The sequence below is a fragment of the Mesoplodon mirus genome, assembly GCF_964341445.2.
Source record: "Mesoplodon mirus genome assembly, chromosome: 17".
NCBI classification, from domain to species: Eukaryota; Metazoa; Chordata; class Mammalia; order Artiodactyla; family Ziphiidae; genus Mesoplodon; species Mesoplodon mirus.
In genome coordinates, this window is record NC_138993.1 from 76,222,799 (window position 1) to 76,235,811 (window position 13,013).

Here is a 13,013-nt window from a genome sequence, read left to right on the forward strand (position 1 = left end):
GTCTTCTCCCGAGGAAGCTCGGCCACCTGTCGCTCCTGGGCCCGCGGGCAGACATCCCTCCATCAGCCAGAGCTCAGTCAGCTGGCCACACCCAGCCCCAGGTGAGCTGGAAACGTGGGCAGAGCCAGGAAGAGAGACAGTGGCCTTGTGGTGACCACTTGGGGGCCACAGCTACTCAAAGGACATGTGTTACAATCTCCAACAGTAAGAACGAAGGATCCTGAGAGCAGTGGAGTGCAGGCCTCTTTCTGGCTCTACTGTTTTTACTGTACTGTTTATGGATTTCTCCAGATTTCTTTAAGTGGTGGACAGGATGCATTCCATGAAAGGGTCCCTAAAATGACCCATCTCCTCTAGGAAAGAAAAGGAGACTTCAGATGGTTTTGATACTGGCTTAGCAAAGTATTTTACTTTAGTCCACGGCGGGTGCCATAACAATGCGCTCCGGGAAATGTCACTGCATATTCTGAGCTGTTACCACTTCTGTTTTCTGTTCAACCCAGGGTGCCCCTGGCTTCGATGGTGAGAAAGGTTCACCGGGACAGAAAGTAAGTTTGAGACATGAAATGCAATCTGCTCCAGGCCTGAAACACCTTGCAAAGGTCACATACAAAGACTGGGGCATCCCAGAAGAAATGTCCCCAGAGAAAACATTTAAAACTTTCCCACGCTTACAGTAGCAGAAATAATCCTTCCTCCCAGATCCTTCTCAAAGCGTAAGCGAGCTCATTTACGTTTTCTCTGGTTTGGCAAGCCGGCCCCGGGGTCCTCTCCCTCCGAGCCTCCCGTCACCCGGCCCGCACCGGCCACGGCTCCCGTGCTTTCCAGCTGCCCCCTCCTCGGTGTCACCACCAGTGTGTCCTGTAGGAAGGTTGCCAACGTGGCGGCCACAGGTCCTCCCACATTTTTTATATATTGATCTCTCACATTTTGGCACTTCACTTACCTTCCGTGGTGACCCAGTTTGTTGTTTTTATCCTGTGTTCTATGGACAGATTTTTGGCCATTTTTGTAGGAAGAAAATGGTAGCTGAGAAATGTCTTACAAATCTGCATCAGGCTTAGAATTGTCTGAATGCTAGCTCCGATGCGCGAGAAAACATAGGAATCGATTGTTTTAAGTAATGATCTCTTTATTTTCACCATTTGCTGTCTTCACTAACTCAGGCAGAGAGTGTGTGGGCCAGCCCTGCCCACCGCAGACCCCCAGCACGCTCCCCAGAGGCGACCCCCGTGCACGTGGGGTGGGTGTTCAGATCAGGGCTCGCACAGGCGGGGCGTGTATTTTTACATGCATGTAATTTAACCAGAGAAAATGAACATTTCATCCCGTTCCGCTGTCGTCCACTCATGTTTTTCACCCAACGCTCCTCGGGGGCTGTCCCACGTCAGCACAGGTAGCGTTGTTGGAACTGGGCGGTTATGTCGCACTGGACACGGCTCAGTCGGGATGCCTGCTCACCGACTCCGCAGTCACTCCAAGCTCCGTCAGGGCTCCTAGACTGTCTTGTGGGATGGCCTCTAAGCAGGAGGTCACTTTTAATATCAGAGAAATTTGCCTTCACTTTCGAATCTTCAGCTCCACCTAGGATGAAAGGAAGTCCGTCTAAACCAGAGGCCCAACGTGGAAGCACCAAATTAATCTTAGTTCATTCTAAATAATGTAACTCAGCATACGTGCTCCTGGATTTCAAAATACGCAGTAAAATAATCAGATAACGTACCTACTTTATCCCATTGGCATTCCGAATTTGGTGGGGGGGGGGGGCTTACTGTATATATTCTTTAGCAAGAGGGAATAAATTTCTAGATTTTTTTAAAGCTTTTCATATCTGTCCAGGTACGATGGGGCTCATAAGGGTAAACTTTGTCTTTCAATCCATGGTCAAGAGAATTAGAATGCAATCATTATTAGCATTAGATATTTTTTTCAAGTGAAGAGCAAAAACTTCTAAATGAAAAGGTTTAAGGATTCCAGTTGGTGTTAACTAAAATTTTTCAAAACCCATCTTGGGAGAAGGTTTGAATAGATGGATCAGGTTGTCAACGCCCGACCCCACTGGTCTATCGTGAAATCACAACAGTGGGGGCAGTCGGCACGTGTGGCTTAGTGGGAAGGGCTCGGGACCCGCCAGGAACAAATCTTGCTCAAAAAAGATGAACCTGAGACTAAGGAGGCCCAAGATCTAACAACTAGTTTAGAGAAAATCTGGGGGATAAAGGAGCACGTTGCGCAACTCCACAAGGATGCAGTGGACCGAGTCCACCACGCAGGGCGTTCACAGTACAAATGACCCAGTTTCCTCAACAGCGACGACAAAAGGTACCAAAGTAGAAAGGAAGAGAAAACCGTTATGAATTACAGGCAAATTCAGAGACATATCAACCAAATGTCATATTTTGCCTTTTTTTGAATCCTGATTCAAACAAAGCAACTTTAAAAAGACATGTTTGAGACTAAAATCAGGGGAAATTGAACACAGCATGGGTAGTCGGTGATCTTAACAAACTATTGTTGATTTTATTAGACACAATGGATTGTGGTTACGTCTTTATATTTTAAAGATTAAAAATAAGCACTAAACATCTTCCCTGCAGGGAAACAGAGGACCGGATGGCTACCAAGGCCCTGATGGATACCCAGGACCCAAGGTGGGCTCAGTTTTCATTTGAATCGGGATGGCTTTCCCTTATCTCCCTTGGATGGTGTTCTGATCACCTCCTAAACACCCTGTTCGAGAAGGAGGCTTCCTCCATCCTGTATCATGTAACTGATCACACGACACCTGGCGTTGAGAGAGGAGGTGGACGTTCACCTATGAGTCACCTGTGTCTCAGCCTCAGGATGCTGCATGCCATATGGGGCCACGTAGAGGTGGCAGTGGGGACCTGCACCCGGAGCAGAGAGAACCAGGGGGCAGAGAGACGCAGGCACCGTAGTAACAAGAGGGTAGGGGCCCCTGGTTCCCGAGGGGGACACGACTGACTTGTTTGAATAATCCCACAGGCGGGCAGGGAGGTTGAGGACTGGGGGGTGCAGCTGCTCCAGCTGGTGGGGGAACTAGCTGGGTTGGGGGGCATCTACCACCAGGTGGGCCATAGCTGGTGAGGTTGGGGGGGACTCACAGTCAGGCCTTCCGGGCCCCGTGAGGCTCAGGGACATCAAGGCAGCTCATGGAATTTTAGGTCTCACCGTCCAGATGGTATTGGATGAGGTGCCGTCACAGCACCCCAGCTCGGCCCCGTGGGCAGCTCAGAGGAGTCTGCCCTGAGGAAGGCGGTCACCTGGCCACTTCCGGAGTTTGACAAGGGTCTCAGAGTGAGGTGGGCACCGGTCCACCTGTTCTCTCCTGGTGTGTCCAGCTGGTGGCTGGGATGCCTGGACTTATCAGCACAGCATCGTGGATGTGGAGCCCGGACACCATCCATGGTTCTGTGACTCAGAACAGCCTCCACTGGGTTCATGGTCACTTTCAGTTCTGTTCTTTGGAAACAGGCGTAGTGTCCAAAACTCCAAAAAGCCAGCCTCACGTTCTTTTGTTTTCCTCTTTTCCTTCTCCAGGGAGAAATGGGTGAACCAGGCCCCGCTGGCCCGCCAGCCTACTCCCCGCATCCTGCCCTGGCCAAAGGTCTGTATGCCATTCGTCCTGCTTTCTCGTCTGTTGTGGACACAGAGCCATGACCTTGTGAGATTTTCTGAGCAAAACAAAACAAAGCAAAAAAAGAAGTGTTTACGTGTTAATGTTTAGCACTTAAACGTTGGGGAATCTCAGTCTTGTGGACCCTCCCTCCCTCGTGGCTTAAGCGGGGTGTCCCGGAGAGACCCCCAGTTTGCCTCTGGCTGAGAGAGCACTCACCACTTTCCTCCGCTGGGAAAGGCTTTCATTTCAACACACCTTGTGCAGGTTCTGGTTCTGCCACCTGCAGCATCACCATAGAAACCCAGCCCTCGTGCCCGCCAGGCCTCCATGGGCGCTGTCCCAGCCACTTCACTGGTTTCTGGTCCAAACGCACCAAGATGCTTACACCCCCTGCTCACCGGTCCGGAGCCTGGAATTGATATAGTCCATAATTTGGAAACAGTCACAGCCTTTTAAACTTCAAAGAACTAAACCTCCAGGCATTTGCACCTGAGCTCGTACAGGAAGATGATCCCACGGTCACAGTTGACCCCTGAGTGTCAGTGAGGGATTCTGCACGTGTCGTGGCTTGTGCCGTCCTTGTTAGTTTAGCTCAGCCTCCCATCGGCACGATCTATTTAAATATAATTCTAGTTCTGAGCTTCGAGCAATGGTCTGTGAACCTTTTTGAATGTGCGTCCTTCTAGGTTTAAAAAAAAAGTGTTTTCAGCACGCCTCCAAATCATAGTATGAATATTTATTTATGGATAATTTATCCATGATACAGGACGTTCCCTGAGGTCAGAGATTTTAGCCTGTGTGGTCCCTACTGTATCCTCAATTCTAGAACAGTCCAGGCACATGGTAGTTGCTCAGTAAATGTTTACCTGAATGACTGAATACTGCATGTGCTAAAACATGTACATCAGATAGGGATTTTAAAGGGTGAGATTTTTTTTTAAATGAAGATGCTCTAATGTTTCCTTCCTGTACCCAGTAGGTCATGTGTCTCATCCTGTTAGCTATGTCCAGGGGTCAGGGACTAACCTTCCTGCTTAGGTGTGAACCATCTGCTGGTTTAATACCTTTGCATGTCTTCATCCAACGATGGGGAAACTGTAGACAGAGCAAGACCAAGGCCAAGGCCAGGTGGGGTCCCCTAGAGGTCTCTCTCCAGGGTGACATCAAACCATCGATGAGTCTATTTCAAATAAACTCAAACCGGGGAGTCCACACCACTGTGGAGCCAGCTTCCCGTCCTTCTCTGGGGAGCCCAACACGTCTGCCAAGCCAGAAACCCCAGGGACCCGACATGAGGTTGACTCACTGTTGGTGATTTTGGTGAAATGGAAATCATGTCTTTGAGACTTCGGGAACTTAATTTTTTTTTATTTTGCAACCCACTTTTTGAAAATTTTTTTTTTATTGAATGAAAGATTCTTTAAATTCTATAGTGCTTTACAATTTTCAAAAGTTTCACACACATGATTTCATATAGTCCCTCAATAACCCTTTTGTCCCCCTATCCCTATCTTGCCCCTCCTCCCTTCCCTCTCCCCACTAGTAACCACTGGTTTGTTCTCTAGATCTGTGTCTCTGCTTCTTTTTTGTTATATTCACTAGTCGGTCGTATATTTTAGATTCCATATATAAGTGATATCATACAGTATTTGTCTTTCTCGGTCTGACTTATTTCACATAGCATAATGCCCTCCAAGTCCATCCATGTTGCTGCAAATGGCATTATTTCATTCTTTTTTATGGCTGAGTAGTGCTCCATTGTATATATGTACCACATCTTCTTTATCCATCAGTCTGTTGATGGGCACTTGGGTTGCTTCTGTACCTTGACTATTGTAAATAGCGCCACAGTGAACACTGGGGTACATGTGTCTTTTTGAATTAGTGTGCTTTGTTTTTTTGAATATATACCCAGGTGTGGAATTGCTGGGTCATATGGTATCTCTATTTTTAGTTTTTTGAGAAACCTCCATGCTGTTCTCCATAGTGGTTGCATCAATTTACCTTCCCACCAACGGCGTAGGAGGGTTCCCTTTTCTCCACATCTTTGCCCACATTTGTTGTAGACTTTTTGATGATGGCCATTCTGACATGTGTGAGGTGATATTGGGAACACAGGTTTTAAACTTAACATTGGTGATGTCTCTTTTGCACTCATCAGAAAGCTCCCTGACTGAGAGCCTGGAATGCATTCAGTTCCCCTCACCACCCTGCGTTCCCGGAAACCACACCGGGACAGTGGGTGGTCACATTTCCTTTTCCCCGAGTGCAGGTGAGAAAGGCAGCAGCCACCCTCCTTGCCTGTGAGAGCAGAGTTCCCGCGTCCTGGGTGAGCTGGAAGGCTGACCAAGCTCCAGGGCTCCTTGGAGTGAGAGGTTGACTCATGAGCAGATTCTGTCATGGAAAAGAGGAAAATACATGTACATCTCACCAGGCAGCATTGCGGGAGCTTGTCAAAACGCAAAGGATTAGAAGAGCTTTGCACTGAAAAAAATGATTGCAATATAACTAAAAAGTGATCTTGCTCTTTTCCCGAACACTCGAGAAGATCTGTGGTTTTCAGCTTTATTTTGTCTCTTTTTATTCAGTCATGGTAATGGCTAACATTTGTATGGTGCTTACTGAGCACACGCCAGGCAGTGAAGTAAGTTGTTCTAATTGGCACCGGTCCGTTGATTTACTCCTTGTAAAGACCCTTTGAGATGGGGGCTGGCATTGGCCGCACTGTACTGATGGAGAAATTGAGGCACGGAGACGTTGGGTAACTCGCCCCAGATCAGGTATGTAGCAAGCAAAGGAGCAGGACTCAGACCCGGGCCACCCCTGTTCCAGAGCCCAGCCCTGCGTCCCCTCTGCAGGCAGCCAAGCCCAGCACAGGGACCCAGACTCACACGTTCCACCCCTTACAAACACGTCTAGCATGAGGCCCAACGAGTCCCTTCTTATCTTAAGGACTTTCTCCTAAGATTAAAAAATTAAAGATCACATAGTGATGTGATCTCTCCTAACAATTACTCATCCGTGTACCATGAAACATCACATTCTCTCCACTTTCCCAGTTGTAGACCAGAAAAACATGCTATGCACTAAAAGGTTGCTATTTACACAGCCAGGGAGCGTAGCAAAGCCCCTTGGCATTTGTTTAGTTAGGGAAAAGGTCTGTAAGAATCTTCACGTCTACCATTCATCCAGCAAATAGCAATGAAAAGCTGATCCGGGCAAGAGCTGGGGCTCAGGGGAAGAGGGGTTCAGAGCGAGGTGGCCCCCGTCGCCCCCCCAGCTCCCCCCATGGTGCCTGGTGCAGGAGGGTCCAAATCGTCTCGTTCATTCTTCATTCCCGCTGGCTCGGCGGTCATGCAGCCTGATTTTCCACGACGCTGTCCACCCGTTTTCCGGCCCCCCCAGGTGTCCTGCTCGGTGGTCACCTGCTTCACTTGGGCTGATGTCCCCTGTGGGCGGCCTCCCCTCCCCTTATCTCCATCAGCTGTCAGCTCACCTTCTCATGAAGCCTCACCCGTCTGTGACATCGGGGCTGTAACACTATCTGCACACGCGCTTTTACGGGAATCGAATGTCAGCCGAGTGTGTAACGCTGAGTCTGCACAGTCAAGAGCTCAAAACTACTGTCCGCTTCTATTCTTCTCGTCCTCTGTGGTCCCTCAGTGTCAGATTTCCCCCCAAATCATCCTCCCCTCCTTTGAAACCTCTCTGTATCTTTCTGGCGTTCTGTTCCTCTCTTGTTTTAGAACATTTGCAGGGATCTTTTATCAGTCCTCCTTGGTTGGAAATGAGCTCCTTGAAAGCAGGGGCCACCATAGATGAAACACCGCCGGCCTCGTGCGATGGACAGGATATCAGTAAATACACATTCAGCGAAAAAGTGAACATCTGCCTTGAGTCCTGGACAACAGTCTTGCTCATAATGTGGGGCCTGTCTTGGTTCCAGGTGCCAGAGGGGACCCAGGATTCCATGGAGCCCCCGGAGACCCAGGAGCCCAGGGGGAGCCTGGAAGCCCCGGCTTGCCAGGCCTGCCTGGCACGTCCATCAGAGATGACGGTAACGTGCTTCCGCGGCATCGAAACTGAGACGTCCCCTCGGGTCTCACACAAACCCCCGCCCCTCGCTGGCTGCACAGCCCCCCAGTCAGCACTCTGTCTCATAGGCTGGCCCAGCAGCTCTAATGCATCTCGAATACGTGTTGGGCTGTCATCACAGAACCACACACCTGTGACAGTGACTCCCTCACTGGGTCGGAGGCGCTGCTGACGATACCTCACGTGATTCTGTCACTTGGCCGGGAAGAGCACAGGCATCGTCCAGTGTTATAACAACTCTCGGTCCGTCGTTTGGGGGCAAGGAGAGGGGCTTTTTCAAGTGTAAAGATAGTGATGAAATATACCAGCGGCATTGCCCTTTAAGTCACTGACTGGACTGTAAACCACTAGCCCAGCTGGAGGCCTCCCGGGGCGGGAACAGCAGCACAGCGGATAAATCTCAGAGGTCTCACGCTGCTGTGATTCCTGTTGGATTTTCAGATGAGAAGAGAGGCTTACCAGGCGAGATGGGACCCAAAGGCTTCACAGGAGAGCAGGGCATCCCCGCCCTGTACCCTGGTCCCCCGGGAGCTGACGGAAAGCCAGGGCTCCGAGGTCCCCCAGGGTTCCCGGGACCACCTGGCCCAGACGGTAAGTGGAGGGAAACTCAAGGGAGGTCGTACCAGTGTCCGGACAAAGGAGCCTGGCCCCGGCTGGATTTTCACTTGGGATTTTCTTGTAAATAATTCCGTGAACTAGGCAGCGGACAGTGTGAGAGTGTGGCGGGCGCTCTGGGGTGCAGGCAGGAAAGGCCCGCCCTGACATACAGCCTCCCCCCTGGGTTAACCAACGCGATAGGCAGACTTGGTGATCTGCCTTCTGGGCCCCCGAGGAGCCAGAGCTACAGCTGAACGGGTGACGATGCTTCACGCCAGGAGTGGCTGCACCGCCTGTAATGGGACATAGCAGCCCTTGGCGGGGCCCAGACGGAAGATGCTGAGAGTCTACAGACTGGACAGGCACGGCGTCTGGACCCTCATGCTGTCGGGCACAAAACTGAGTTTCCAGGTTCTGATGCAGCCGTGGCTCATCTTTCAGCTGAGATCCAAGGAGGCTTGCCCTCCAAAACAGTTATTCTCTCAGCTTCCAGCTTTAGGGTTATGCTTTGAACATCATAAAATCAAACTAAAAAAGAGGTCACTATTTCTGTCTCTGCGACATGGACACAATTCAGCATCTTCTTTTCAAAATATTTGACTTTTAATTCCCGACGTCACCCCCGCTCATCTCTGACAGATTCCTGTCTTCAGAGGTGCTAACGGATCGTGTGTGAGTTCAGTTAAAGGTAGATGGAGACCAGGCTTTCCTTACTTTCAGAAGCCAGCGTCTCATTGCCGTCTCTTTAGAAGGAAAACCGCTGGAGGCATGAGAAGCACATCAGTATATGCTCCTTCCACTAAAAAATCAGCAGTCACTTCTCTGTTGTCTTCTGCGTTAAATTTTAAGTTACTAAGGCTCTACGTTCCCAATTTTCCTTCAACTGCAAAAAGCAGATTCTCACAGTCTTTTGAAAAATTCGGGGTGCAGATATTTCCCTGGAATTTGCCAAATACTTTGAGCGCTGTTATCACTAATCTTTTTTATTATCCTGGCAGTAATATTTATTACTGCGGCATCTGTGATAATGGCTGAGTTTCTGTAAACATTACATATCCTGAGTAAATGGTATCTGTTGAGTTTTCCTTTTTTGGCAACAGAACATGATGTGTTAAAAATAAAAGCATAAAAATCCGCCGCTTCAAAAGACCGTGATTGAAGGCTAGCGTTGTCATCATTCCTGTAACTAAATTCCATTTTGATAGACAAACACATACCATCTGGCTTTGTAAGTCTTGCTTAGTAAATCTATGATTTACCAACATAAGTCATCTGTAAACAAATTAACTAATTTCCGGTCCATGTGGTTAACTGAAGGGAGAATTTATAAAATAGATGGAATGGTGTCTGATACGTTTTATCAACTTCAGTTCTCTTTGAAATATTTATTTTACCTTATGAGACACATTGCTCCCAAATCACTTTTTTAAAAGCAGTCTCTAGTACAAAAAGTAGCCAACCTTAATGGCCTTTTAAAATATTTTTGTGTAGAGTCATAATTTAACATCAGTGACCTTGAGTCCCACAGAGTTCTTCAGCTTTTTCCCTGGAATGAAGCTGTTGGATTCTTTTCTTGTTAACTGCATTTCACTCAGTTTTATGTGTTGCTGCTGATGGAAACCAGAATTTTGACTCGTTTGCCGTTCCAGCAAAGTCAAACTGTGAGGCCAGTTTTCTTTCTGAGCTAAACGTTTTGCTTACGTCCAGTTCAGCTCGGGTAACTGAGTCGACTGCCGGGGCTCTAGAATAAGTCAAACTACTGCCAGGTTTATTACGGCCACTGACCTCTTTAGGAAAATCATGTTGGAAACATCGCAGAAGTGTACTGCTCTTCTTTTTTTGTTGTTGTTTTCATCAGGAGATCCCTTTATTTTTTTTAATTAATTTTTATTGGACTACGGTTGCCTTACAGTGTTGTGTCAGCCTTCACTGCACAACAAAATGAATCAGCCGTACACATACAGATATCCCCTCCCTTTTGGACTGCCCTCCCATTTAGGTTACCACAGTGCATTAGGTAGAGTTGCCTGGCACAGTGCTATTCTTTAGGACTTGCTTGAAATTATGAATTTACCAGATGAAGAGAAAAACAGTGTAGGAAGGAGGGAGGGTGGCACCTTAAGATGGCCCCAAAGTGCCTTTTCTGTCTAGATTTGCAAACGCTGTGAAGCATACCCACAATGTCTTCATCTCAGATTTTAAAAGCCAACATCCCTGGAGTATCTGTGATTAAATAACTACCTGTAACACTAGCTTCTCCTAACATATCAGGAGAACATGGAAACATAGCATAAAGCCCTCAGTCCACCACTAGGCTGACATGCTGTTGACCTGGTCACCAGTGACCTATGGAGCCACATCCTGGGCACCATTTGCTCTGTCAGCAGCCTCCCAGTGGTACAGGGGGCAGCCGCCACCCCCCACACACACTCTCTTCTCCAGCTCCACGACCCACCCCCCTTTGTCATCTCTCCCCTTATTTTTGCAGCTCCTTTGCTAGGTCTTCTTTCTTCTCCCTCCACCATCCCATGGGCAATGGAGTTCCTGTCTGTGTCTCTCTATCTAGCCAGCTCCTTCATTCACAGGAATTTAAACACCAGTTATGTGCCAGCTCTCCCTAACTGCGTCCCTAGCCCAGTTCAGTATTCTGAGCTGCAAACTCATCCCAACTGGACACCTCGTCACCACTGTGTGTCTCACAGGCATCTCCAAATTTGCACGCCCCAAACTGAACTCTGGGTCTCCCCTCCCCAGCTCCCCACCCAGCATGCTCCCCTCCTGGGCCTCACCCATCTCCACATACCCCAGAGCTCGGGCCAGAGTCCTGGAAGTCAATACCCAGCAGCGGTGCTTCCCAGGAATGTGCAGCCCAGTTCTCACCACGAGATGGCGCTCTGCTCAAGTGGGACACGGAGCATTTTGTGGGCTTTTAGAGTCTGTTTCTTTTTTTTTAATTAGTTTCTGCTTTATAACAAAGTGAATCAGCTATACATATACATCTGTTCCCATATCCCTTCCCTCTTGCGTCTCCCTCCCTCCCAACCTCCCCATCCCACCCCTCCAGGCGATCACAAAGCACCGAGCTGATCTCCCTGTGCTCTGCGGCTGCTTCCCACTATCTATCTACCTTACGTTTGGTAGTGTATATATGTCCATGTCTCTCTCTCACTTTGTCACAGCTTACCCCTCCCCCTCCCCATATGCCCAAGTCCATTCTCAAGTAGGTCTGTGTCTTTATTCCTGTTTTACACCTTCACCCGGATGTCCTTGCTTGGAATTATCAGAGCCCTGCAGATGGTGAAAGGACGCCTGAAGTACTGTGATCCTAGTGATGGGGGTGGGAGGATCACAAGTTACCTACATGGTTACATGTGTGCACGTGTGTGCACCCAGAGGCGTGAAAGAGGAAAGATGGGGGGGTGGGTCTGGGGGGAGGGGCGTGCCCAGATGCTCCCGTTCCAGAGGAGAGGAGAGGACAGGACTGGGGAAGCCAGTTCATTCTCACATCTTTTACTGTTTGGGTTTTCTGTCATTCTGGGAGAACCAGAAGTTGCAGTAGTCTTAGAACCCAAGTCGAAGTAAAACGTGGTTAAAAAAACCTAAAGTCTTCTTTGGGCTCAGTGTTTCTGAAAAGTAAAGATTTCTATTTCTAGACTTTAATGGAAAAACTAAAATCATAGGCGTTCACATGCGTTTCCAATCCTGGAAGCAATGGTCACAAAAAGAAAGTCTCCGTGTCTTTCTGCGAGTAGTTGGGATGGAATTGGAATGGGGGCCATTTTCTGTTGGGAGACTCGGCTGTAACCCTTCCCACACGGGGTGGGGGGATACGGGGTCCTGGGCTGTGCTAACGTGCCGTCCTTGTGGGTTTTCTCCTCAGGTTTCCTCTTCGGCCTTAAAGGAGCAGAAGGCAGGGTGGGCTACCCTGGGCCGTCTGGTTTCCCCGGGGCTCGCGGACAGAAAGGATGGAAAGGTGAGGCTGTCCGGGAACAACAGGGGGCGGGGCTTGGCCCTCCTGAGTCCAGCTCACCCTTCACTGGTTCCAAGATGAGGACGAGCCCCTGCTTCCCCCGGCCCCCTCCCGGCCACGGCCCTCACACTGGGGGGCGGCGTCTCCTCGTTCCCCGCGCACCCAGCTCTCAGCTGGCCCTCCCGTCTCTGTTCTGTCTGCCACGTTCATCGCTGAACTTTCAGGCAACACGGGGCCCAACAGGGGACAGAAAAGATGCACGGTGGCTTCTTAGACTGAATTCAGATGACTCATCCGAGCCCTCGGCTCCAAGAAAACGTAACAAGCATTTGCAGAGGGCTGTAGGGTCATCACCCGGTTTGGTCCTAACCCGACTCCCCGAGTTAGGGATGCGTCGGCAGCAAGGCGGTGGCAAAGCAGGAGAGACGTGACCTGCCCAGGTGGGGCGGATGCTGGTGGGAACGAGCTGTGCTTGCTTTCCTCTCCCTGCTGCCCCTGGGGGACCCCACCTCTCCAGGCAAGGGCCGCCTGTGGGGACCTCGGGGGGGCCTGTTCGGCTCGCCCATCCCTGGGCATCCTGGGTTTTAACCGCCGGACCTCTGCAGCACGCGTGGAGCTGTGGGCGGTGCAGGGGTCCGGCGTCGTGTGTGAGCTGGGCAGCTCGGCACCCCCGGGTCATCACGTGTCCCCCTTTGCGCCCTGGCAGCCAAA

General features: G+C 49.8%; 1 protein-coding gene across 1 annotated transcript in view; it reads left to right on the forward strand.

The window, feature by feature from the left end:
• COL4A2 (collagen type IV alpha 2 chain) overlaps positions 1-13,013 on the forward strand; it is a 178,402-nt gene that overhangs the window by 130,453 nt on the left and 34,936 nt on the right. Inside the window, exons 16-21 of the mRNA XM_082602472.1 lie at positions 504-548; positions 2,598-2,651; positions 3,562-3,628; positions 7,587-7,697; positions 8,177-8,326; positions 12,213-12,305. Of these exons, the coding sequence (XP_082458598.1) occupies positions 504-548; positions 2,598-2,651; positions 3,562-3,628; positions 7,587-7,697; positions 8,177-8,326; positions 12,213-12,305 (520 nt within the window). The remainder of the gene's footprint in view (positions 1-503; positions 549-2,597; positions 2,652-3,561; positions 3,629-7,586; positions 7,698-8,176; positions 8,327-12,212; positions 12,306-13,013) is intronic.